Source organism: Oncorhynchus clarkii, chromosome 29 (genome assembly GCF_045791955.1).
Source record: "Oncorhynchus clarkii lewisi isolate Uvic-CL-2024 chromosome 29, UVic_Ocla_1.0, whole genome shotgun sequence".
NCBI lineage: Eukaryota > Metazoa > Chordata > Actinopteri > Salmoniformes > Salmonidae > Oncorhynchus > Oncorhynchus clarkii.
In genome coordinates this window covers 6,802,461-6,829,050 of record NC_092175.1, presented here as the reverse complement: position 1 = coordinate 6,829,050, position 26,590 = coordinate 6,802,461, and the positions used below count along the sequence as shown (strand labels likewise).

At 46.3% G+C, this 26,590-nt stretch overlaps 1 protein-coding gene across 1 annotated transcript; it reads left to right on the top strand.

Annotated features, from left to right (window-relative positions):
• The first annotated feature begins 316 nt into the window (after positions 1-316).
• Positions 317-25,915, top strand: LOC139388392 (arylsulfatase B). Its single transcript, XM_071135026.1, has 8 exons — positions 317-808; positions 4,710-4,896; positions 5,331-5,521; positions 5,672-5,879; positions 9,016-9,259; positions 10,813-10,883; positions 24,404-24,562; positions 24,807-25,915. The coding sequence occupies exons 1-8, from the start codon at positions 545-547 to the stop codon at positions 25,073-25,075; spliced, it is 1,593 nt and encodes a 530-aa protein (XP_070991127.1). The 5' UTR covers positions 317-544; the 3' UTR covers positions 25,076-25,915.
• Positions 25,916-26,590: the final 675 nt, after the last annotated feature.

The window sequence follows — 26,590 nt, the reverse complement described above, 5'->3', positions numbered from 1 at the left end:
TACCCATTGAACTTGGGGCTCTGCTCCTATTTGGATTTTTTTTAAATCAACTTTGCACTAAAACCATAATAAACACAGAGAACAAAAAATATTGTTATTTTTGTTATTGTAATGCGTATTATAATTATTATTAATAATAATAAAATAGGGTTATAGGGGTTCCCCCACAGTTTTGATTTGATACTCCAGGGACCTTTTCTTTTTAGTGTGCTTGCTAGACAATACATTGAGGCGTGTGACTCATATGCCCATATAAAGACACTTACTCATGTGACCGGCAGTCATCTGATTGGTTACTGTAGAGGAAGTTAAAAATATTCAACCTGGAAGACAGCGAAACAATATTGCGCGTGCATTTCCTCATCAACACATCTTGTGATTTGTTGCTTTTTTAATTAAATAAACTACATTACCTTTCTGAATCATGCTTTCGACTGCCGTTCAGGCGTTGCAGATACTGTAGATCTGTACTGCACTAGTACTTCCTTGTTTACATGAATAGTATCATTTCTTTCGAGGTTCTTCGATTTGAGGAAGGGGGACAATGTTTCCTGTAACATTGAGTTGTATGATTACCACTGCAATTATCTTGCTGTCATGCCCCCTGTTTTTAGAGGGTAAACAGCCGCCGCACATAGTATTCATTCTAGCTGACGACTTCGGCTGGAACGATGTTGGATACCACGGTTCAGAGATCAAGACGCCGAATCTGGACAAACTGTCGGCTAAAGGTGTCCGGCTGGAGAATTACTACGTTCAACCTTTATGTACACCTTCCAGGAACCAATTTATGACCGGAAGATATCAGGTGAGACACCCCTGTGTGTAGGCAGTGGTGTAAAGTACTTAACTAAAAACCTTTACTCCAAAACATTCCTAAAAATAAATTAAAAAGTACTTTTTTTTTCTCCATACGTTTTCCCTGACACCCAAAAGTAGGCTTACACGTTACATTTTGAATGCTTAACAGAACAGGAAAATGGTCCATTTCACGCACTTATGAAGAGAACATCCCTGGTCATCCCTACTGCCTCTGGTGGACCCACTAAACACAAACGCGTCGTTTGTAAATTATGTCTGTGTTGGAGTGTGCCCCTGCCTGTCCGTAAATAAAAATGCACTTACTTGAGACATTTTATATTAAAGTATATTTTATTTTACTTGAGTATGACAACTGGGTACTTTTTCCACCACTGTTTGTAGGCTACACTATGTTGGAAAGGCTCAGCTATTCAAATAAAATAACATTGTATTCGTCACACACTTCGTAAACAACAGGCCCCAGTTTCTCAAAAGCATCTTAATGCTGCGTTTATTGTTAGAACCTTCGTACACTCTAAAAAAGGTTCCTGGAGGATCCTTTAGGGGTTCCTCAAATTGAACTGTGGGGGAACCCCTATAAGTTCTTCAAAGAAACCTTTTTAATGGATCATCAATTTTTTTTAATTACCCTCCCCTGATTATTAACAATACACACAACAACAATAACACAATCTTTTAGTTCTCACTGTTTATTATGATTTTAGTGGCAAAGAAGAATTAAACAAATCCAAATATGAGGTAAACTCCCAGCAGAACCCCAAGTCTGATGGATATATCCTCTGGGGTGTTGATGTTCTCTGTATCCACAGCCAGAATGATTTTGCAGTGCATGGTGATCGAACAGGTTTCCTGTTATATTCATCAGAGGTGTAGGGAGGGTGAAGTCTGTGAATCCAAAAATAGTAATTATACAGATGATTAACAAAACACGCACACGACATAATTCATACCTTGTTTTTTTTGGTAAATGTGAATTTTAAAAACTTTTTGATAATGGTTTTCATGCATATACTATGTCCATAATGTAGAGGCCTATGGGATATTCATTGACAAATTAAGGGAGGAGGATGGTAATGTGATCTGCATAACATACCAATTGACAAACCTTTTGTGCCTACTTGTCTGTATACCTGCAGACACAAAAGTGAGCAGTTCAGTCATCTGCACCCAATACAGCTAGCCTTCAACATATTCTTATAGCCTACATATTCTTACCTCTTTGTTGATTGATATCCATTGAATTGTGTCCATTTTCTGTTTTTTGCACAAATATGAAAAGATAGATGGTATCATCACAAAACAATATCAATTTAGATCATGTAAGGAACAACCTTACTTTAAATTGAGGAGATCTTTACATTTTTCAGTTAAGTACCTGCACCTGCTGTCCTATCAAATTCAAATCCAAAGGTTTCAGTCTGGCAATTAGGTTCCTGCAAGAACCCTCACCAACAAAGGTTCCTCGATGAGCCCCACCTCCTATGGGGTTCTTGGAAGAACCTTTTCAGTGCCAAGAACCCTAAGGTTCTTCGAAGACCTGAGGATCTTAGAAGAACCCTTGTTGAACTCCTCATTTTTGTTGAGGGTAGGAGCATTGTTACGTCTCTGAGCTGTTTCCCAAAACCATCCTTACGCCTCAATCACACCGACAGTGTTATTGCGTTTTGGTCAACCAGAAGTACATTAACTTCCAATGGAACGCTGCGTTTGCCTTGCAGCATTGCTTTGCAAAGGCAGTTGCAGTGCGTTCTGTGTGGTGAAAACATTGGATTTATCGAACGTATCCATCAAACTGTATGCGTATTTCCCTGGCGTATTGCAACATTTATGCAAGAGCATACAGTACAATTTTGGACTCACCTTGTGCTGTGCTCACTTGAACTGGAAGGTGGTGCGGCTGTCCTTCGTGGGCAAACTTTGTCATCAAAGTCTGTCATTCTCTGGATTTAGGGTGCTTTCAAGACAACTGGGAACTCTGGAAGAAAAACAAGTTTGAATCACGACGACGTCAGTGATCTCAGGTCGAAGCTCTAGATAGAGGCCCGGGTTCTGGATTTACAATTCTGAGTTGGATGACCGTTCAAAACATATCTTCCCAGTCGGAGCTCATTTTACCCGAGTTCCCAGTTGCCTTGAACTCACTGAAGTCAGATTTCCCAGTTCAGAGTTTCCAGTTGTTTTGAGGTGCGGCACAAATCATGCTTCATTAACAGCATGGCCAATGTTGAATGTTTATCATTTTAAGCTTGGAAAAGAGACCCTTAAACCCAGACTTGGGACCACACAGACACTCCACTGAATAGCAGGCTAGTGATTGCTTTTCAGTGCTTGCAGTTAGCCACTGATTCCTTCCAAACCACTCATTGTTGACTTTGCGATTTCCAACTTGTGTAATGTTTAATTCCAATGGCCGATGAGCAACGATACGATTTTATCTATAATTTCTCTTCATCTGACAAGGATTAAAAATAATTTGCCAGTAGATGACTGCTAGCTAAGATTTTGAAAGTATGATGTTGACATGATCAATCCAATCAAAGCTACTGTAAATATAACGTGATTTGACGTTATTTTACCTTGAGCCTTCTTGGATGGGCACTTCTAATGTAACTCTATGGCAGCGCCCAGGGGGCTTGAATTTTCGAGCTCTACCATTAGACTTGGTGGTGACGTAGTGTCCCCATGAGTGACAGAGCGCTGAGCCAATCACGGCGCAACTAGAGAACATTACCAACACCTACGCTCCGTATTTTCCGCTGGCTGCCCCACCCACACAGAAAGAACTAGGCTGAAACACCTACATTTTGCAGCTGCCTTACTCAAGACTGATATGTGACACGTATTAATGCCAAAATAACATGCAAAACAGGGCTAAAAATGTGTGGCTCAAAACAGGTGCCCTGAATGACAGGATGCCACTGGTTAAGGAAGGATCACATGATTTTATCTGGGTCATCAGGAGGGATCAGCCAATGAATTCTACTCGCGTGCAAACTTTTCATAACTGCAGGAGGCAGTAAATCTCCAACCTTTATACCATTTCGAACAACCAGTGGTGAAGAAACCAATTGTCATACTTGAGTAAGATGGCTCAAGTGAAAGTCTACTTGAAATAGTATTTGGTTTAAAATGTACGTTAGTATCTAAAGTAAACGCAATCGCTCAAATACTTAAGTGTCAAAAGTAAAAGTATAAATGTTTTCATATTCCTTATATTAAGTAAACCCGACGGCACCATTTTCTTGTTTTTCTATTTTGCGTATAGCCAGGGGCACACTCGAACATCATTGACAAAAGAAGCATGTGTGTTTAGTGAGTCCGCCAGATCAGAGGCAGTAGGGATGACCAGGGATGTTCTCTGTTTAGTGAGTCCGCCAGATCAGAGGCAGTAGGGATGACCAGGGATGTTCTCTGTTTAGTGAGTCCGCCAGATCAGAGGCAGTAGGGATGACCAGGGATGTTCTCTGTTTAGTGAGTCCGCCAGATCAGAGGCAGTAGGGATGACCAGGGATGTTCTCTTGATAAGTGAGTGAATTGGACCATTTCCTGTCCTGCTAAGCGTTCAAAATGTAACAAGTACTTTTGGGTTTAAGGGAAAATGTATGGAGTAAAAAGTACATTTATTTTCTTTAGGAATGTAGTGAAGTATATGTTACCCCAAAAAACTACTTAGGTAAAAATACTTTAAAGTACTACTTAAGTACTTTACGCCACTGCAAACAACACACTACAAGTTTGTTTGCCAACTCTTAGAAGTAGTAAAATAATAAAATGGACTACTTCAAAATGGAGATGGCCTCAATGGCACTGCCAAGCTCTCGCAGACACCATAATAGAACACACACAATAATGTGATGTCTATCTAAGCCTGTGGGTTTGATTGTCAGATCCACACAGGCATGCAGCACCAGATCATCTGGCCGTGCCAGCCCTACTGTGTCCCTCTGGATGAGAAGATGCTGCCACAGCTGATGAGAGAGGCAGGCTATGCCACCCACATGGTGGGAAAGTGGCACCTGGGCATGTACCGCAAAGACTGCCTGCCAACACGCAGAGGGTTCGACTCCTATTTCGGTAGGTTGTCAGCTCACACACACACACACACACACAGACACAGACACACAGACAGACCATGTTGCCTCTCTTAGGTATGCTACTGGGAATAAGAAACACCGGTTGGTCATCAGTGATGAAAATGACTCTTGCGCACACGTTCACTTTTGCACACGGTCGTGTGAGCCGTCCTCCATTTCACTTCACTTACATCTCATGATCGGTTATGTCTTCATCAGGATGTGGCTAGGGCTCGCCACACGTCTGTGTGTAACATCAGATTCACACCATTGCACACTTGAAAGCACTGCGAACAGTTCAGGTACATCAAGATTGAACCATGTACTCAATATAGGGTATTTATTGTCCTACATTATTTCAGATATCGGACTAAACCTGTCTGTTCCACTTCTGTCCCCCTCTCCCCCCTGTGTCTGTCACTCCGTCCCCACCAGGCTATCTGACAGGCAGTGAGGACTACTTCAGTCACCAGCGCTGCAGTCATGTCCCTCTCCTGAACGTGACCCGCTGTGCCCTGGACCTGAGAGAGGGGGAGGAGGTTGCTACGGGATACACAGGGACCTACTCCACTCAGCTGTTTACTGACCGGGTTACCAGCATCATCGCTAAACACAACTCCAAAAAGGTAACGGTACACACACACACACACACACACGCATGCCCACACAGTCTTTCTGTCCTTCTTCCTCTGTGTAGCCTTGAAAAATGAAGCGAGACTAGAATAATGTTCATGGCCGGTGTGTGTTCTCCTGTCCTGTCCTGTCCTGTCTTGCAGCCCCTCTTCCTCTACGTGGCTCTTCAAGCGGTCCACGCCCCTCTACAAGTTCCAGAGCGCTACGTCGCCCCCTACAGTTTCATAAAGGACCCGAACCGCAGGCTGTATGCTGGTATGGTGTCCGCTATGGACGAGGCTGTGGGCAACATTACGCTGGCACTGCAGGAGACCGGCCTCTGGGACAACACTGTACTGGTCTTCTCTACAGGTACATAACAAGAGCTTGTGCGTGTACGGTTGAATTCAGACAGAGACATTTTATAGAGCATAGTCCCTGAACCTTCCCACACTTGAGTCAACAGCAAACAGTGCTTTGTGCTTACCTTGAGAACCCTATGGTGTGGAAGCAGGATTTATCCCGGACCCTGGAGGACAGAGTTAGAATGGTTTGTATTATCTGCCTCATATCCTGTGAATGAATGTTTATAGGTCTGCTGACGTCTCACTTATTCTGGCCCTCTCTCTTTCCCCATCGACAGTAACATGTTGTGTTGCTGGGGTGTGAGTGTTTATCGTTCCCCCTGAATGCCAGTTGTTGTTTTCCCCCAGTGTGTACCGCTTATCTTTTAGGCTGTTTTCTTCTGCTTCGTGTGTGTGTGTGTGTGTGTGACTCTCTCCACTCTCTGTAGTTTACATGTGGTTGTGGAACACTGGGTTTTTATGAAGTGTCAGATGTGAACAGATCCCAACTCTGTGAGCAGTTAAAGACGGAGTAATCACTCTTAATGTCTCCGGGCAGGACACAGAGAATTTTCCATCAGCACCACAGAGCCAGTTCACATGGAGGGACAGGAGTAGCTGGGAAGTTTGGCTTTAAAGTGACAGTGGATAAAGCCTATGTTTACTCTGTTCTCTGCACTGCGCTACACAGCCAGTTGAACAAGCTACATAGCACTTTTTGATTCACCAGAGCGGACTTGTCACCATCATCTGTGGTGTGTCATAGTTCCAGCAGGTATTATTTTCATCGCTTCAGGTGACTCGCACCCTAAACTCATACTATGCTGACAGTCTGAACAATTTCAATAATTTCCATAGTTACCACTAGAGGTCAGCATGTCCTTGTATCTGACTGTGGTTTGTTCCATCAGCCCCATCTCCTCTCTGTAGAGGAGCCTTATCACGCAGCTGGAAGCCATTAGGAAACGGAAACAGTCCTGAGTTGAGCGGCTCCCAGCAGCCGCAGACCCTCAGACAAGTGTGAGCAGGGGGAAGTCAAGATGTGCCGTGGAGGCCTACTGTTAAAGGCAATGGTGTGTAATCAGAAATCCACCAACATTGACCTAATTTACCAGTGTAGAGGCCCCCTTTAACATTATGTAGGAGGAGCTCTTGTCAATACATACCACTATACCCAGCACTGGGTTTTGGTTGATAGGAAGATGGATCCATATAACAATAGATGCTTGTGTCACCCATTGATTCTATGTTGCAGTTTGAGTGTGTGATACAGCAGAGAGGCTGGTTGGAATCCTCTAAATCTGGGCCTGTTAATGGTTTGTGTCTAGTCAGATGCAGCTTCGAAGGTGGAGGGGGGGGATAACGTTTTTTTTTTCGTTCGGAGTAGCATGGCTTTACAGGCTTATTAGAAGTTAGGAACAATGCTATAAGGGGTAGGGGAGAGGTTTGTGTCTGTGGTGGGCTCAGGTATGTGGCCTGCTTCACTAGTTCGCATCTTAACCCTTACCGTTAAACTCTGCTTGTTGGGCAAAGATTGTGACTTGTCTTCTGTGTTTCCCCCCCAAAAGCTTTTACATATAGAGAATGACGTTTGTGAGGGAGTCGAGGTGATAAAACCTGTATTATTCATGGTTTTGCTCTTTAGTCGAGAATATACTGTGAATGAATCATTACTATTTCATGCCCCATCAAGGGTTACTGCTTGCTGAGTCACAGTGTGTGAGCTAACTAACGGCCTACATAGTATGTCTCACCCCAGCCCTGTTCAGACATAAACACACGGTTTAGAAACGTTTGGAGGAGCACTCAGAGAGATTCCTTAGCGATGAAACTCTCTGTTAGCTAACTGGCGCACACTGGGGTCTTACTGTAAGAGAGAGCTGGGGAGAAAGAAAGGATAGGAGCGAGTCTGTGAGAGAGAATGGGAAAGAAAGGGAGAGGGTGAGAGAGAAAGGATAGGAGCGAGTCTGTGAGAGAGAATGGGAAAGAGAGGGTGTGAGAGAGAAAGGATAGGAGCGAGTCTGTGAGAGAGAATGGGAAAGAGAGGGAGAGGGTGTGAGAGAGAAAGGGAAAGAGAGGGTGTGAGAGAAAGGATAGGAGCGGGTGTGTGAGTAAGTGTTGGAGAGAGAGAAGGAAAGAGGGAGAGAGCTGGCATAGAGAAGGAGCAGAAACAGTTTGAAAATGAATTAGTGAAGAGAGGGCTCTCTTTTGGAAGCTGCAGAGACTACTTCCTGAACTCACATGGCGCTCCTCTCTTTTTCTTCCCCTCCTTTCCTCCCCCTCTCCTGGGAGAGCCCAGGGTGAATGGTCTATTTTGTTTATACTGGACTGGCCTCAAGGGAGGATGACTGTCTGTCTGAGAAGCATAGACAAATTAAAAAGACACAGGAAGAGGGAGACAAATTTGTTTAATTTAAAAAAAAAAACTTTTTATGTATTTGCAAAGCTAGAACTTTGTCATCAAACAACCTTTTGTGTATGGATCAGTTCCATGAACCCTAACCCCAAGACACGTGGCCATTGGTCGAACAACCACCATGACTCGCAGCTTCCAGGAAGTTCCTCAATCTAAGAAACGGTGGCCATGTTTAATCTCCACCTCCCTCCTGTCTCTCTGCCTTGAGGGAGTTCCTCTATGAGTGTTGTGCTTCGGAGGTCTAACCACTGTGTTGTTCATGGGATGAATCCACTTGGCATCACTGTTAAGGCTCACTATACGAATCCCCTCAGAACTCCTAGATCAAGTCATGTTGGTAAGTAGGGCTTATCAAGCACGCTGTACTCTCATGGTGAATTCAATGTGTCATCTTGGAATGGATGTGTCATTTGTGCATCAGTCAGTGGAAAGGGAAATAACAAACAGTGTTTTTATGAGGAGGAGTTGAAAGGTAGCTTTGGTTTGGCTCTCCAGTTACTTGACAATGACACCCATAATCTGTTCCCCTCACGTGTCATCAGTAATAAAATGGCTGCCTTGCCTTGCTCTAATCAGTGGAGAGGGATTCTTTCTTACCCTCTGTCAGTGATATGCAATCAGAATCAAATCAAACTTTCTATAAAATGCATTTACGTAAACATCATAATACACTTTTCAGTAGAATGACGTCCCTCTCTCTCTGCCTTTCTCTTTCTCTCTCTCTCTCTGTCTGTCTCTCTCTCTCCAGATAACGGGGGTCAGACTCTGGCGGGGGGTTCTAACTGGCCTCTGAGAGGCAGGAAGTGGTCACTGTGGGAGGGTGGGGTTAGGGGCGTTGGCTTTGTAACTAGCCCGCTGCTGAAACAACCTGGGACTGTCAGCCGCCAACTCATACACATCTCTGATTGGCTGCCGACGCTGGTGGGCCTGGCCGGGGGATCGACCGATGGGACGAAGCCACTGGATGGCTATAATGTGTGGAACGCTATCAGGTAAGCCTGGAGTGGGGGGTGTGTGTGCGCACCTTGTCATCATTTCTGAGTTGTTTATGTGAGTCTGTCCTACACTCTGGCCAGACACTTCAGGAGTTTCATACGTCTCAGATCAGGTCAAATATTTCCTTGTGTTTGACAGCTCCTCTCTCCTCTCCTCTCCCCTTTCCTCCTCCTCTCTTTTTTCCCCCCCTCCCTCCCCCCTGACCAATCTGTCTCCCTCTCTGGTCTTTCAATAAGCTCTTTGTTACCGGGACGATGGGACTTCAAAGAGAAGGAAATTCCATCACTCATTTTCACACAAATTTGGAGTCGCTCCTTTTCTCTCTTTCTCTCTCTCTTTCTCTCTCTCTCTCTCTCTCTCTCTCTCTCTCTCTCTCTCCCCCACCTCCTCTCTCTCTCTATCTCTCTCTCTCTCTCTCTCTCTCTCTCTCTCTCTCTCTCCCCCACCTCCCTCCCTCTATAGCGCCTGTCCCTCTCTTACTCTGTCACTCCTGACTTATCGTACAAGTCATAAAGTCATTGACCACTTAAAGGGTGTCCAGGACAAGACTTACATAAGCTAGCCAGAAGCTTTCAAAATCACTAAGGCGATCATTGCCTTCATTCTGCGTGAGTGACACATTAGATTCGTAAACTAAAAGCAGACACAATGAAAGTGGGTTGAATTGAGGCCTGCAGCAGAAACCCACAAGCCTGCGGTTACCCACAAACAACTGCTCTCAGTCCAGCCCTCTCTCCTATTGGCTGTGGCTGGCCACCTGGCTGTTTCATTACCTTTTGTCTGGTGTGTTTTGACTGTGTACGTGTCGTCGTGTGTCCTTGGCCCTATTGGCTACTGAAACACATTCCTGTTTGTTTGTTTGTCTTTTATGGTCCCAGTCTGCTTTGAGTGCTGTGTGATTGTTTGTTTGTGTGTGTGTGTGGGGGGGGGGTTCTGGATCCAAAAAGGGGCTTAGGCGGTGGGTGTAGCAGGGGGTGTGGTCAAGTTTCTCCATGGTACTGTGAGATTGTTGCACATTTCATGCCATTCTACATATTGTGCAATGGAAATGAGAGAACATTTAGCCGTTTTAAAGCTAATTTCCTGCATTTCTATACATTTTGCAATGGCTAATCCTGCGTTATTTTGCTCAAACGTAGTAACAAAATACATACGGCTTGTTTTTGGTTCTCAAAGATGATCTTATTGAATTATTTTGGAGTAAGGCTGTAACGTAACAAAATGGGGACCAAGTGAAGGGGTTGGAATACTTTCCGAATGCACTGCAGAGCCATTATCTTTTCGACATACTTTATATAATAAAAATAATAAAATGTTTTTGGTCATTTAAGTTTACACTGAAAACATGTTACCCTCCCCAAAAAGCTCAGCAACATGTGAATTAAGAAAGTTATTCTTGCTGTGTATTAGCGCACGCTGCGGTCACTCTTGTGGTCCAGTGTGGTCAAAGCCTGGGACCGCTTTATGAACGTAGATGTCTGCTTTAGATTTCCAGACCCTTCTGGGGTAGTCGAGAGACGGACTCAAAGTGTGGTTCTTTGTCTTCCAGTAAAGGTCACGCTTCACCCAGACTGGAGCTGCTACACAACATTGACCCTCTCTACGTTGACATCGCTCCATGTGAGTCACCCGCTCGATCACCACCACGTATTTACAGTCATTATGTTCACCTTCATCCAGTACACAGTGGTTCATATTGACTGGACAACGCAACTACAGGCACAGAGCACTGAATTCCTCTGAGTACTGTTTCAGTGTCCGTTGCAGTAGTATAAAGTACTTAAGTAAAAATACTTTATAGTACTACTTAAGTCGTTTTTTGGGGGTATCTGTACTTTACTTTACTATTTATATTTTTGCTTAACTTTTGCTTTTACTTCACTACATTCCTAAAGAAAATAAAGTACTTTTTACTCCATACATTTTTCCTGACACCCAAAAGTGTTTGTTACATTTTGAATGCTTAGCAGGACAGAGAAATGTTCTAATTCACACACTGATCATGAAAACATCCCTGGTCATCCCTACTGCCTCTGATCTGTCAGACTCACTAAACACATGCTTAGTTTCTAAATTATATCTGAGTGTTGGAGCGTGCCCATGACTATCTGTAACTTTTTTTTAAACAAGGAAATGGTTGGTCTGGTTTGCTTAACGTAAGGATTTTTAAATTATTTATACTTTTACTTAAGTACATTTGAGAAATTACATTTGACTTTTGATACTTAAGTATATTTAAAACCAAATACTTTTCAACTTTTACTCAAGTAGTATTTTACTGGGTAACCTTCACTTTTTCTTGAGTCATTTCCTATTAAGGTATCGTTACTTTAACTCAAGTATGACAGTTGGGTACTTGCTGGTAATGAAGTCATCAGCACTACTTTGTTTAGTTTCAAATGATTCACATTGGACCGTTATATTATGATTTCATATTCCACACAAAACACAGCCAAGACACACTCGAACAGAAGTGTGTGTCCCGGTGCGTGAGCAGCACTGTGCATGCACGCACGTACACACACACACACACACGCACACACACGCCACTGGACTCTTTCAATCGTTAAGGTCTGCTTGGTTCATAGAGGGATGATGTCATTCTCCTGTAATGGCTGCCTGATTCCCTAACACAAAGCCCAAATCCCCTTCAGTGTGTGTGTGATGTCTATAAAAGTTTTGATTAATGCAGTGATGAAAAGGCTCCGCTCCAGATGGGGGGGGGGGGGGAGAAGTGACACAATACATTCCTCCGAGCCAGAACGTGTGTGTGCGCGTGTGTGATTTCATGTTCGTTATGCGTCTGATTCAGTCTAACCTAACCTAACCTCTGGTCTGCTTCCACTCTGACTACTACATTATGTATCCGTCCACGTCATTAGTGACAGCCGTGTTCTTATTTCCCAACACTTGAATCAAATGAACGTATCATCAGGGGGGAGATTGATCACTAGAGTAGCCACATCTCCACTCTGCTGCTCAGATCTGTAGATGATGTGTTGAGCATCAGTGAGTGATCAGGTGGCTGACTGACTGAGTGAATAAGTGACTGGACATGAGGAGTGACCGCCTTTAGAGTCTCAGTCTCACTCTCTTCTGAAGGAGACCGACACTGAGTCCCATACGCAGGACTAGGAAGTTGAATAGATGCTGATCTAGGGTCGGTTTTGTGTTTACTCCTCCTCGTGGTAAAAGTTGGGGTGTGGGAGGGACAGCTGGTCCTAAATCTGTGCCTGAGGGCAACTTATACCTGGAGCCATAAGTCATCAGACAGACTCTGACAGGAGCAAGACGATAAAACATGTTCAGACTGTGGTATCACCTGGGAACTTAACTGCCCTCAGGCTATCTCTCTCTGATTCAGAGGGGTTGGGTGAAATGCGGAAGGCACATTTCAGTAGAATACGTTGTTGTACAACTGACTAGGTATCCCCCCTTTCCCTTTCTGTATCTCGCTTTCTTCTCCCTTTCTCTCTCTGCCGTTGTCTCTCGTTGCCGCTCTCTCTCTCCCTTTCTGTCTCTCTCTCTCTCCCTGTCTCCCTCTTTAGTGTGTTTGAGTATGTGTTGGAGATTGGTCAGTGTGTGTGTTCTGTGTCTATGTGAGGGGATATAGACTTGTGTTGTGTCCGCGTCTGGTCAGCATCACGTTGGTGTGTGTTTATCATTGTTGCCCTTTTGTGTGTTTTCCACTCAGTCACCACCAGTACCACCGAGTACCCAGTCACCACCAGTACCACCTAGTACCCAGTCACCACCAGTACCACCTAGTACCCAGTCACCACCAGTACCACCTAGTACCACCGAGTACCCAGTCACCACCAGTACCACCGAGTACCACCTAGTACCCAGTCACCACCAGTACCACCGAGTACCACCTAGTACCCACTCACCACCAGTACCACCGAGTACCCAGTCACCACCAGTACCACCTAGTACCCACTCACCACCAGTACCACCTAGTACCACCGAGTACCCAGTCACCACCAGTACCACCGAGTACCACCTAGTTCCCAGTCACCACCAGTACCACCTAGTACCCAGTCACCACCAGTACCACCTAGTACCCAGTCACCACCAGTACCACCGAGTACCACCGAGTACCCAGTCACCACCAGTACCACCGAGTACCACCTAGTACCCAGTCACCACCAGTACCACCGAGTACCACCTAGTACCCACTCACCACCAGTACCACCGAGTACCCAGTCACCACCAGTACCACCGAGTACCACCTAGTACCCAGTCACCACCAGTACCACCGAGTACCACCGAGTACCCAGTCACCACCAGTACCACCGAGTACCCAGTCACCACCAGTACCACCGAGTACCCAGTCACCACCAGTACCACCGAGTACCCAGTCACCACCAGTACCACCGAGTACCCAGTCACCACCAGTACCACCGAGTACCCAGTCACCAATAACACCACCAGTACCACCTAGTACCCAGTCACCACCAGTACCACCGAGTACCCAGTCACCACCAGTACCACCGAGTACCCAGTCACCACCAGTACCACCGAGTACCCAGTCACCAATAACACCACCAGTACCACCTAGTACCCAGTCACCAATAACATCACCAGTACCACCTAGTACCCAGTCACCACCAGTACCACCGAGTACCCAGTCACCACCAGTACCACCGAGTACCCAGTCACCAATAACACCACCAGTACCACCGAGTACCCAGTCACCACCAGTACCACCGAGTACCCAGTCACCAATAACACCACCAGTACCACCTAGTACCCAGTCACCAATAACATCACCAGTACCACCTAGTACCCAGTCACCACCAGTACCACCTAGTACCCAGTCACCAATAACACCACCAGTACCACCTAGTACCCAGTCACCAATAACACCACCAGTACCACCTAGTTCCCAGTTACCACCAGTACCACCTAGTTCCCAGTCACCACCAGTACCACCTAGTTCCCAGTCACCACCAGTACCACTTAGTACCCAGTCACCAATAACACCACCAGTACCACCTAGTTCCCAGTCACCACCAGTACCACCTAGTTCCCAGTCACCAATAACACCACCAGTACCACCTAGTACCCAGTCACCGATAACACCACCAGTACCACTTAGTACCCAGTCACCACCAGTACCACCTAGTACCCAGTCACTGATAACACCACCAGGACCACCTAGTACCCAGTCACCAATAACACCACCAGTACCACCGAGTACCCAGTCACCAATAACACCACCAGTACCACCTAGTTCCCAGTCACCACCAGTACCACCTAGTTCCCAGTCACCAATAACACCACCAGGACCACCTATTACCCAGTCACCACCAGTACCACTTAGTACCCAGTCACCAATAACACCACCAGTACCACTTAGTACCCAGTCACCACCAGTACCACCTAGTACCCAGTCACCAATAACACCACCAGGACCACCTAGTACCCAGTCACCAATAACACCACTAGTACCACCGAGTACCCAGTCACCAATAACACCACCAGTACCACCTAGTTCCCAGTCACCACCAGTACCACCTAGTTCCCAGTCACCACCAGTACCACCTAGTACCCAGTCACCAATAACACCACCAGTACCACCTAGTACCCAGTCACCAATAACACCACCAGTACCACCTAGTACCCAGTCACCAATAACACCACCAGTACCACCTAGTTCCCAGTCACCACCAGTACCACCGAGTACCCAGTCACCAATAACACCACCAGTACCACCTAGTACCCAGTCACCAATAACACCACCAGTATCACCTAGTACCCAGTCACCACCAGTACCACCGAGTACCCAGTCACCAATAACACCACCAGTACCACCTAGTACCCAGTCACCAATAACACCACCAGTACCACCTAGTACCCAGTCACCAATAACACCACCAGTACCACCTAGTTCCCAGTCACCACCAGTACCACCGAGTACCCAGTCACCAATAACACCACCAGTACCACCTAGTACCCAGTCACCAATAACACCACCAGTATCACCTAGTACCCAGTCACCACCAGTACCACCGAGTACCCAGTCACCAATAACACCACCAGTACCACCTAGTTCCCAGTCTCCACCAGTACCACCTAGTACCCAGTCACCACCAGTACCACCGAGTACCCAGTCACCAATAACACTACCAGTATCACCTAGTACCCAGTCACCACCAGTACCACCTAGTACCCAGTCACCAATAACACCACCAGTATCACCTAGTACCCAGTCACCACCAGTATCACCTAGTACCCAGTCACCACCAGTACCACCTAGTACCCAGTCACCACCAGTACCACCTAGTACCCAGTCACCAATAACACCACCAGTATCACCTAGTACCCAGTCACCACCAGTACCACCTAGTACCCAGTCACCGATAACACCACCAGTACCACTTAGTACCCAGTCACCACCAGTACCACCTAGTTCCCAGTCACCACCAGTACCACCTAGTACCCAGTCACCACCAGTACCACCGAGTACCCAGTCACCAATAACACCACCAGTATCACCTAGTACCCAGTCACCACCAGTACCACCTAGTACCCAGTCACCAATAACACCACCAGTATCACCTAGTACCCAGTCACCACCAGTACCACCTAGTACCCAGTCACCACCAGTATCACCTAGTACCCAGTCACCACCAGTACCACCTAGTACCCAGTCACCACCAGTACCACCTAGTTCCCAGTCACCAATAACACCACCAGTACCACCTAGTTCCCAGTCACCACCAGTACCACCTAGTACCCAGTCACCACCAGTACCACATAGTACCCAGTCACCAATAACACCACCAGTACCACCTAGTACCCAGTCACCAATAACACCACCAGTATCACCTAGTACCCAGTCACCACCAGTACCACCTAGTTCCCAGTCACCACCAGTATCACCTAGTACCCAGTCACCACCAGTACCACCGAGTACCCAGTCACCAATAACACCACCAGTATCACCTAGTACCCAGTCACCAATAACACCACCAGTACCACCTAGTACCCAGTCACCAATAACACCATCAGTATCACCTAGTACCCAGTCACCACCAGTATCACCTAGTACCCAGTCACCACCAGTACCACCTAGTACCCAGTCACCACCAGTACCACCTAGTTCCCAGTCACCAATAACACCACCAGTACCACCTAGTTCCCAGTCACCACCAGTACCACCTAGTACCCAGTCACCACCAGTACCACATAGTACCCAGTCACCAATAACACCACCAGTACCACCTAGTACCCAGTCACCAATAACACCACCAGTATCACCTAGTACCCAGTCACCACCAGTACCACCTAGTTCCCAGTCACCACCAGTACCACCTAGTACCCAGTCACCACCAGTACCACATAGTACCCAGTCACCAATAACACCACCAGTACCACCTAGTACCCAGTCACCAATAACACCACCAGTACCACCTAGTACCCAGTCACCACCAGTACCACCTAGTTCCCAGTCACCACCAGTACCACCTAGTACCCAGTCACCACCAGTACCACCTAGTACCCAGTCACCACCAGTACCACCGAGTACCCAGTCACCACCAGTACCACCTAGTTCCCAGTCACCACCAGTACCACCTAGTTTTTTTATTGTTTACTTTGTTTTGGATCCATGAATATTACATCTAGTCCTATTCCTAGTTGTTCCAGTTCCTGCTTCTGTCTTTGAGTTTGTTTTCTATGCATCATGATAAGCTGTAGACCATACTATTTACCAATAGTTTATCTGTATTTTTCATAGCTGTCTACTTACCACCACAAACTTATGCTAGCATTAAGACTCAATGTGCTGTATAGAGCAATGTGCAAACAAGAAAATGCTCACCCAGAGGCGGCACTCCTAGTGGCCGGTGAGTTTAATACAGGAAAACTGAAATCCGTTTTACCTCATTTCTACCAGCTTGTCATCTGTGCAACTAGAGGCGAAAAAAACTCTAGATCACCTTTACTCCACACACAGAGACGCATACAAAGTTACAGGCAACATCCGCACTGAGCTAAAGGCTAGAGCTGCCAATTTCAAGGAGCGGGACATTAAGAAATCCCGCTATGCCTTCAGACGAACCATCAAACAGGCGAAGCTTCAATACAGGACTAAGATAGAATCCTTCTACACTGGCTCTGACGCTTGTTGGATGCGGCACGGCTTGCAAACTATCACCGATTTACAAATGGAAACCTAGCTCCAACACATTCGTTAAGTTTGCCGACGACATGATGGTGGTTGGCCAGATCCCGATGATGATGACAGCCTATAGGGAGGAGGTCAGAGATCTGTCTGTGTGGTGCCAAGACAACAACCTCTCCCTCAATGTCAACAAGACAAAGGAGCTGATCTTGTACTACAGGAAACGGAGGGTCGAGCACGCCCCCATTCACATCGATGGGCTGTAGTGAAACTGGTCGAGATCTTCAAGTTACTCGGTGTCCACGTCACAAAGGATCTATCATGGTCCAAACATACCAACACAGTTGTGAAGTGGGCACGATAATGCCTCTTCCCCCTCAGGAGGCTGAAAAGATTTGGAATGGGCCCTCAGATCCTCAAAAAGTTCAACAGCTGCACCATTGAGAGCATCACCGTTTGTTATGGCAACTGCTTGGCATCCGACTGTCAGGCGCTACAGAGGGTAGTGCGTACGGCCCAGTATATTACTGGTTCCAAGCTCCCTGCCATCCAGTACCTCTATACCAGGCGGTGTCAGAGGGCCCTAAAAATTGTCTGACTCCAGCCACCCAAGTCATAGACTGCTCTCTCTGCTACAGCACTGCAAGCGTATCGCAGCGCCAAGTCTGGGACCAGAAGGCTTCTGAACAGCTTCTACCGCAACCAATTAGACCGCTGAACATTTAATCAAATGTCTACCTGGACTCTTTGCATTGATCCCCCTTTTTTATTGTCACTGACACTCTTGCTCTATATACACACACACACACACACACACACACACACACACTCACACACGCTCACACACGCTCACACATACAAAACACACACACACACTCACACACTCACACTCACACACACACACACACACACATACACACACACACGCTCACACACGCTCACACACGCTCACACACGCTCACACACGCTCACACACGCTCACACACGCTCACACATACAAAACACACACACACACTCACACACTCACACACTCACACACACACACACACACACTCACACTCACACACACACACACACACTCACACATACACTCTTTACATACGCTGCTGCTACTCTGTTTATTATCTATCCTGATAGACTAGTCATTTCTACCCCGACCTACATGTACATATTACTTCAATTACCTCCTGCACATTGACTCGGTCCCGGTACTCCATCTATAGTCTTGTTATAAGTCTTTTATTGTGTTACTATTTCCTTTTTTTCTTTTCCCTTTTTAACTCTGCATTGTTGGGAAAGTGTTTATAAGTAAGCATTTAACGGTTAAGTCTACACCAGTTGCATTCGGCACGTGACAAATAAAATGTGATTTGATTTGATCAATCAGTGTACACACACACACACACACACACACAGGTTAACAATGAAATCTCCAAAACAATGTAGAAACTTGAGATACTTGATGTTTGAGAAGGTGTGTGTGTGTGTGATTTGTTGGGGGGATTCCAGGAAATGGGTCTTGTGACTGCCGGACCCCACTCCCCCCCCCACCCCCCACCCCGCCTTGAACCACAATGGAGCACTCTCATTCTCATCTTAACCACTTAACATTAGGTGGCGCTAACCACTTCCTTCTCAGAGGGGTGTGGGGGTCCCTGGTCAGAGTTCAGGGTGTCTGACTGTGTTGAACAAAGGGCTGTGCAGTGGAGTAGAGATTGTGTTCTCTTCTTCTACACCTAGTTAGACAACAAGGGAGGCTACCTTGGCTTCACTCCCTTAAATACCCCCAGACTATTTTTGTCTGCCTGTCATTCAAGCATAAATGTTTCAATCACCAAACTGATGGGATACGCAACAATCTGCTGTATGTTACAGTACATCATCGCTTTGATCTACTTTGTCAACTTAGGTCATCGCTTTCGCAGGAGAGTGTGAGTTAACCAGAAACATCCTTATTTGACTGTACTGTATGTGTATGTATGACATCATTGGAGTTGACCCCCTTTCTGGTGTTTCCGTGGAGATTTAGCGGCTCAGCTCATTGGTTCTTGGAGGTTCTACAGGAAACCAGCCAACTTTCAAACCCCTGATTGTTATTAAGAGGCTTTTATTGTTTTCAGAACAGAGATCTGTTGAATGGCCACCGGTTCAAGGCTAGCGCTGCTTTCCTTGGCCCAGGGTGTCCCAGCCAGGCAAGGCCTCAAGCAATTGGCACATGATTGGTTTATACTTGCCTTGAGTCTAGAAATTACAACACTGAGGTGCCTGGGAGGTAGCAGCCATACTGACACAAGAACAGCTATACTGACATAAGCCAATTGACTTTCTGGTGATTTTGGCTTCCTTGCTGACTGATCCTGAAGTAAATGATGGAGTTTATGATACGGAGAGGAAAGCCTTCACACCGTAACAATTCAGACTGACCCTACGACTTGTTCAGAAGAGTCATGTCAACGGCAGGAGGCAGATCTAAACAAGCTAGTAGCCACCCTGGTGCACTTGCGTCACCTTGCCTGATATCTACAGTTGCTCACCAGAACGATGCACAACTCGGGGAGTCCAACCAATACACACGCGCCCAATGTTGTGCCCCGAAGCTACATTTTTTGAACATCTCATACTATAATAACTTCTCTGCACCATACATTCATGTCTTAATGTATTCATTCATTAGTTAGTGGGAAGTTGGAACCCTGTAACCACAGTGACCAGCACACTTCTCCCTGTGTTGTCTCTAGCTGGAGACCCCACTCTCCTTTTATTCATCACATTCTACATTCTATTCTTTCTTGTCTTTCATTCCACATCCTTCTCTTTCTTGCTCTATTTGACGAGGGATTCTGTCTCCCGTTTTCACTCTCTCGTTCCTCTGTCAATCTCCCACCCCCTCTTTCTCTCTCCCCGTCTCTTCCTCTAATTCACATTTCCCCTCTCTTTCTCTCTCCCCCTCTCTTCCTCTAATTCACATTTCCCCTCTCTTTCTCTGTCTGACAAGACAGATTACATCTTCCTCTTTCTCCCACTTTTCCTCTGTTGAATCCCTTCTTCCCAGTCTTTCTTTCAATCCCTCACTCCCCTCCCTCTTCCTATCTGACTGAGGGATTCCGTCTTTAAGTGGGGCAGAAAGAGGGAGGGGGTTCTCTAAACGTCTAGGCAGAGAAAGAGAGCGAGATCCTGGACTCCGTCCAAACCCCAAATCCCTCTGACTTCCCCTCTATTCCCTCTACTCCTCCTCTCCCCCTGTCCACCACCTTCCTTACGCCCTCTTCCCCCCCCCCGCTCTCCTCTCTCCCTCCCGCTCTCCTCTTCCCCCCCCCGCTCTCCTCTTTCCCCCCCCCCCGCTCTCCTCTTTCCCCCCCGCTCTCCTCTTTCCCATCTTCTCTCCCCCCTCTTACCTCTCTCCATATCTCTCCCTAACACCCTCCCCCCTCCCTTCTCTCCTTCTCTTCCCTCCTTCTCTTCCCTCTCCGCCTGCTCTCCTTCTCTCCCTACCTCTTCCGCCTCCTTTCTTCCCCTCCTCCTCCCTCTTCTCCACCCCCTCTCCTCCTTTCTTCCCCCGTCCAATTTGGGACTGGTCCCGCTGTGCAGTTGGATCCAGATGTAGAGGCCCTGGCCGTCTGCTGCACTCTGTCGTTCCTGCGGAGAGAGGGGAAATAAGAGTAAACGAGTATGTGGGGGGGGGGGGGGGAACACAGTGTGATGAGGGTAAAGGAGGGAACATCAAACTCTAGAACAGGCTGCTCTGGTCTCCTTAGTATTCTAAGTGTTCTCCCTATATAGGATTCAGGCTAATCCTTCATATTCATGTCCTCTACTATACAATCCCATTACCCCTGTGACCCTTGACCTTCTCACCAACGTTCACCTTCACTTCTAACATGGTGATAGGCTACAGGTTCAGTTTCCACCATATTGCTTAAATCCCATGCTATCCTTTGGGTTGGAGATAATGGATATAGCTGGGATGATTTGGGACTTTCCCGGGGCCTCTGTCTGCCTGTGAAGCACTGGCATTCTGGCACCAAACTGTAAAACTCTACCTCAAAATCACCCCAAACCCTTTCACATTTACTCAACCTCCGCTTGGTTGGATCCAATCAAATCTGCAATGCAGCACACTTAAGAATCTGGGTGGGGGTATTCACCAGTTGTCTAACTGAATGCATGTGATAACAATTAGCTTGTGAGGAAAGCCCACACATAATTCATAAGCGGATCAATAGATTTGAATGTCGCAATGCTCGTCATGTGGTCTGAGATGGGACGTGTTTTAAATGTCTGTCATGTTACAGCAGCGAGGGAGCCATGAACTAAGAAATGAGTTTGTGCTTGTTGCATCTCAGAGAGAGGAGAACAAGGGCTTGTGGGTAGCTACACATACAAAATGAATGTTGGGAGGGTTGTTTTTAACAGCATTAAACCGACAGGCATTATTTTCTAAGTAGTGGAGTGTCAGCCAAAAAAATAACTGGTACCCAGACTACAACAGAGCTCGCTACCAGCCTAATGTGGATGTACAGTGGAGGGGAAAGTATTTAGTCAGCCACCAAATGTGCAAGTTCTCCCACTTAAAAAGATGAGAGAGGCCTGTTATTTTCATCATAGGTACACTTCAACTATGACAGACAAAATGAGAAAAGAAAATCCAGAAAATCACATTGTATGATTTTTAATGAATTTATTTGCAAATTATGGTGGAAAATAAGTATTTGGTCAATAACAAAAGTTTATCTCAATACTTTGTTATATACCCTTTGTTGGCAATGACAGAGGTCAAATGTTTTCTGTAAGTCTTCACAAGGTTTTCACACACTGTTGCTGATATTTTGGCCCATTCCTCCATGCAGATCTCCTCTAGAGCAGTGATGTTTTGGGGCTGTTGCTGGGCAACACAGACTTTCAACTCCCTCCAAAGATTTTCTGTGGTTGAGATCTGGAGACTGGCTAGGCCACTCCAGGACCTTGAAATGCTTCTTACGAAGCCACTCCTTTGTTGCCCGGGCGGTGTATTTGGGATCATTGTCATGCTGAAAGACCCAGCCACGTTTCATCTTCAATGCCCTTGCTGATGGAAGGAGGTTTTCACTCAAAATCTCACGATACATGGCCCCGTTCATTCTTTCCTTTACACGGATCAGTCTTCCTGGTCCCTTTGCAGAAAAACAGCCCCAAAGCATGATGTTTCCACCCCCATGCTTCACAGTAGGTATGGTGTTCTTTGGATGCAACTCAGCATTCGTTGTCCTCCAAACACGACGAGTTGAGTTTTTACCAAAAAGTTATATTTTGGTTTCATCTAACCATATGACATTCTCCCAATCTTCTTCTGGATCATCCAAATGCTCTCTAGCAAACTTCAGACGGACCTGGACATGTACTGGCTTAAGCAGGGGGACACGTCTGGCACTGCAGGAGTTGAGTCCCTGGCGGCGTAGTATGTTACTGATGGTAGGCTTTGTTACTTTGGTCCCAGCTCTCTGCAGGTCATTCACTAGGTCCCCCCGTGTGGTTCTGGGATTTTTGCTCACCGTTCTTGTGATCATTTTGACCCCCACGGGTTGAGATCTTGAGTGGAGCCCCAGATCGAGGGAGATTATCAGTGGTCTTGTATGTCTTCCATTTCCTAATAATTGCTCCCAGTTGATTTCTTCAAACCAAGCTGCTTACCTATTGCAGATTCAGTCTTCCCAGCCTGGTGCAGGTCTACAATTTTGTTTCTGGTGTCCTTTGACAGCTCTTTGGTCTTGGCCATAGTGGAGTTTGGAGTGTGACTGTTTGAGGTTGTGGATAGGTGTATTTTATACTGATAACAAGTTCAAACAGGTGCCATTAATACAGGTAACGAGTGGAGGACAGAGGAGCCTCTTAAAGAAGTTGTTACAGGTCTGTGAGAGCCATAAATCTTGCTTGTTTGTAGGTGACCAAATACTTATTTTCCACCATAATTTGCAAATAAATTCATTAAAAATCCTACAATGTGATTTTCTGGATTTTCTTTTCTCATTTTGTCTGTCATAGTTGAAGTGTACCTATGATGAAAATTAAAGGCCTCTCTCATCTTAAGTGGGAGAACTTGCACAATTTGTTGGCTGACTAAATACTTTTTTTGCCCCACTACCTCAGGAGTGGGGAAGTATTGCTGATGTGGTGAATCTGATGGGGCAAACCGAGGGCCGTTCGATCTTAACCTGAGGAGCAGTGAATCCGTTATCTGTGTAATATAAGGACTCTCTGGTCTCAATCCTTCTAATCATCAGTCTTCTCTCATTTGAATCAAAACAAGTTGCCGTTTCTGTTTGAAGTGAGCAAAGCTGGTACTCCGACTGCCCACTCTGCTCTACCCAGTAGCTGACCTTGGCATCAAAGGGAAGGGCGAATTCTTCCCAGTCCGACCCCAGAAATTGTGCGAGTCCAGAGAGATCTCACACCTTGAATTCCACATTTTAGCCAACGTTCCAAGTACAAAAGCCTTCTCCATTCCTGCTGCTTCATTGTTTGGCCTGTGGGGAAGAAAGAGCTCTTTCTCATTGCTCTGTTTATTTTCACACATCTTTCTATACGGCCTGCCTAGCCCACGTCTAGCCCATTCTCAGGTATGCTGCAGTGCTCAGTGTCTCGGCCTCTCTACTTCACTTCCTCTTTAGTCTCTCTTACAGTGAGCGCTTTGTGTCCAGTGGTCGACCACTGCTACGTTTTTCAGCAATTTCCACTTTCTCTCTCTTATTATTATACTAGAGTGTTTGGGGAAATATAGATTGGCTTCCGTTATCGTCCATCCCCTATTTCACTTCTGTTGATTCTCTCTCCCTCCTCTCTAACATCTCTCTCTCTCTCTCCCCTGCCCTCTCTCCCTCTCTCCCCTGCCCTCTCTCCCTCCTTTCCCCCCCCCCCCTCTCTCTCTCTCTCTCTCTCTCCCCTGCCCTCTCTCCCTCCTTTCCCTCCTCTCTCTCTCTCTCCTTTCCCCTTTCTCCCGCTCTCCTTCCTCCCGCTCCGTCCTCCCTCTTCCCAGGTCCAGGCAGTGCTTCCCAGGGGTTGCCTGTCTCTAATGCTCCAGTGAGGCGTGGAGGCTCCACCTCCAACCCTTGGTCCTGGTCCAACTCAGGCTTCAACGTGTCTATCCACGCTGCCATCCGCAGCATGCAGTGGAAGCTGCTGACTGGCTACCCAGGTAACTAGCTTGTCTCTGTCAGTTTATGACACCTCATAGCTGACACATCATAACTGCCGGGTGCGTTTGGTCGGCGGAGGAAGTAAAGTGTGACTGGGTTTTTATTAGTTTAGATCTCTGTAGCATGTAGCACTATAGCATGAGGGTAGTATATTCACCGATTGTATGCGCACAGACACACGCACAGCCACACACACACACACGTCCCTGCTATATTTCATATTTCTCCACCGTCCTCCTCCAGGCTGTGACCGATGGTTCACCCGTCCAGGCTTGGAGAACAGTTCTGGAACCAACAGTTCTGCTTCTGTTAATCCTCTGAAGCCTGTGATGCTGTTTGATGTGGAGGCGGACCCAGAAGAAAGGGATGAGGTGTCTGACCAGCACCCCAACGTGGTGGACAACCTCCTCAGGAGACTAGGCCACTACCTGCAGAGGTCTCAGCCAATCACCTTCCCTGATGACGACCCCAGGTGTGACCCTGGCACTGGAGCCTGGGGGCCCTGGGAATAGACACAATGGTGGGGATGACGATGACGATGAAGGAGAAGTGTAAAGTGCCAGATTCCAGCTATGAAGAGACATGAAGAGTATTCAAGATCTCAATGGTCACTTTTCCTCCGGGAGGGAGGGAGGGTGGGTGGGTGGGTATGCTGCATCCGTATATGCGTGTGCTGTTGTGTGTATGTCTGTGTGAGAGAGGCTGTCTGGTGTTTTTATCGAGTCACTTTAAAAGGTGCCATTTGATGTTTTATGGTGCAACAAAACTCAAATTAGGTCATGATGTTCCTTAAATACATTTCCCTTTTAGTTGTTTTACCAGACGCTCTTTATCCAGAGTGATTTACGGTAGGAATTAGGGTTAAGTGCCTCAAGGGCACATCGACAGATTTTTTCCCCTAGTCGGCTTCGGGGATTCGAACCTTTCGGTTACTGGCCCAACCGAATAGAAGCTAGTTTTGATGTATTTCATGGGTGGCCCAAGCAGGGAATACAAAGTGAAGATGTTTCAAACATTACATCTGACTGTGCACTTCTTACATCAAAGAAACCTTTTCGTGTACAATAACTATTCCGTTATGTGTGCAGTAAAAAAAGAAAGGTTAAAAAAATACTTTGTAATACTTCATTAGTGCCTGAATGAATGTGACGTGTTTACTGTCCCTGTCGTTCATTAGGTAAGTTGAGTCCGAGTCGTTACGTCAACGGGGCTTAGCTACCACATGTCGCTGATTCGTCAGAACCCTCCTAAATGCTTCAGGTATTACCACCAAAGCTCCAGTCCCCTCCTGTGTTGGTGTCAAACAGGGCCGTCGACAGGAAGAAACCCGCGGGCTTGTTCAGCCCCCATACTTAGATGGTGAGATCATGGTATCAGCAACAGCTGGGTTGTGGGTTTGGTTCCCACTTTGACTTATCCCTGAATGTATGATTTATCGTGTGAATGTGTTTCATGTAAGTGGGTTTGGATATAAATACTGGAATGTGGTAACAGTAAGATCCTTTCGCTAGTTGTATAACTTAGCTTTGTGTAATAACAAGCATATGATTGGGGTCAGTTAACTCCTGCTGTGGTTGTCTTAGGAGTTTATAAATAGGTGCTAAATGGGTTAGGAGTATTTTAGGGGTCAGAGGTTAGAAACATGAGGAATGTCCCAGATCCTGCTGGTATGGCCAGAGACATAACATCCACGCCCCAATCACACACACACTGTCTGTCTCACTATCAGAGAGCAGCCTTGTGTGATGTTTGGATTCACTTGAAGTTCTAACTCTGTGAGGTGTCTAAAGAGAATATGGTTCAACGAGCCAATGATATATTAACATGTGAGACCCTCTCAGCGTAATATCATGTTAATATGTAGTACACTTGTTAGTGCAGAATGACAAACCGATGTACACACATTCCCCCCAGTGACCATTTCCATCTCTAAGAAACGCATTTCCTCTACAGACACTTTATGACCCCCCCCTCACCCCGCCCTTTGACCTCCCTCCGGCCAGCAGCATGCTGGGTAGTCACAGGAA

What these genes read in the sequence shown, in the direction of transcription:
- LOC139388392 (XM_071135026.1), top strand. Translation starts at nt 545, where the DNA reads ATGTTTCCTGTAACATTGAGTTGTATGATTACCACTGCAATTATCTTG. An exon ending in CTAAACACAACTCCAAAAAG is followed by an intron (nt 5,522 to 5,671) that starts GTAACGGTACAC and finishes CCTGTCTTGCAG; the next exon opens with CCCCTCTTCCTCTACGTGGC. An exon ending in TGTACTGGTCTTCTCTACAG is followed by an intron (nt 5,880 to 9,015) that starts GTACATAACAAG and finishes CTCTCTCTCCAG; the next exon opens with ATAACGGGGGTCAGACTCTG.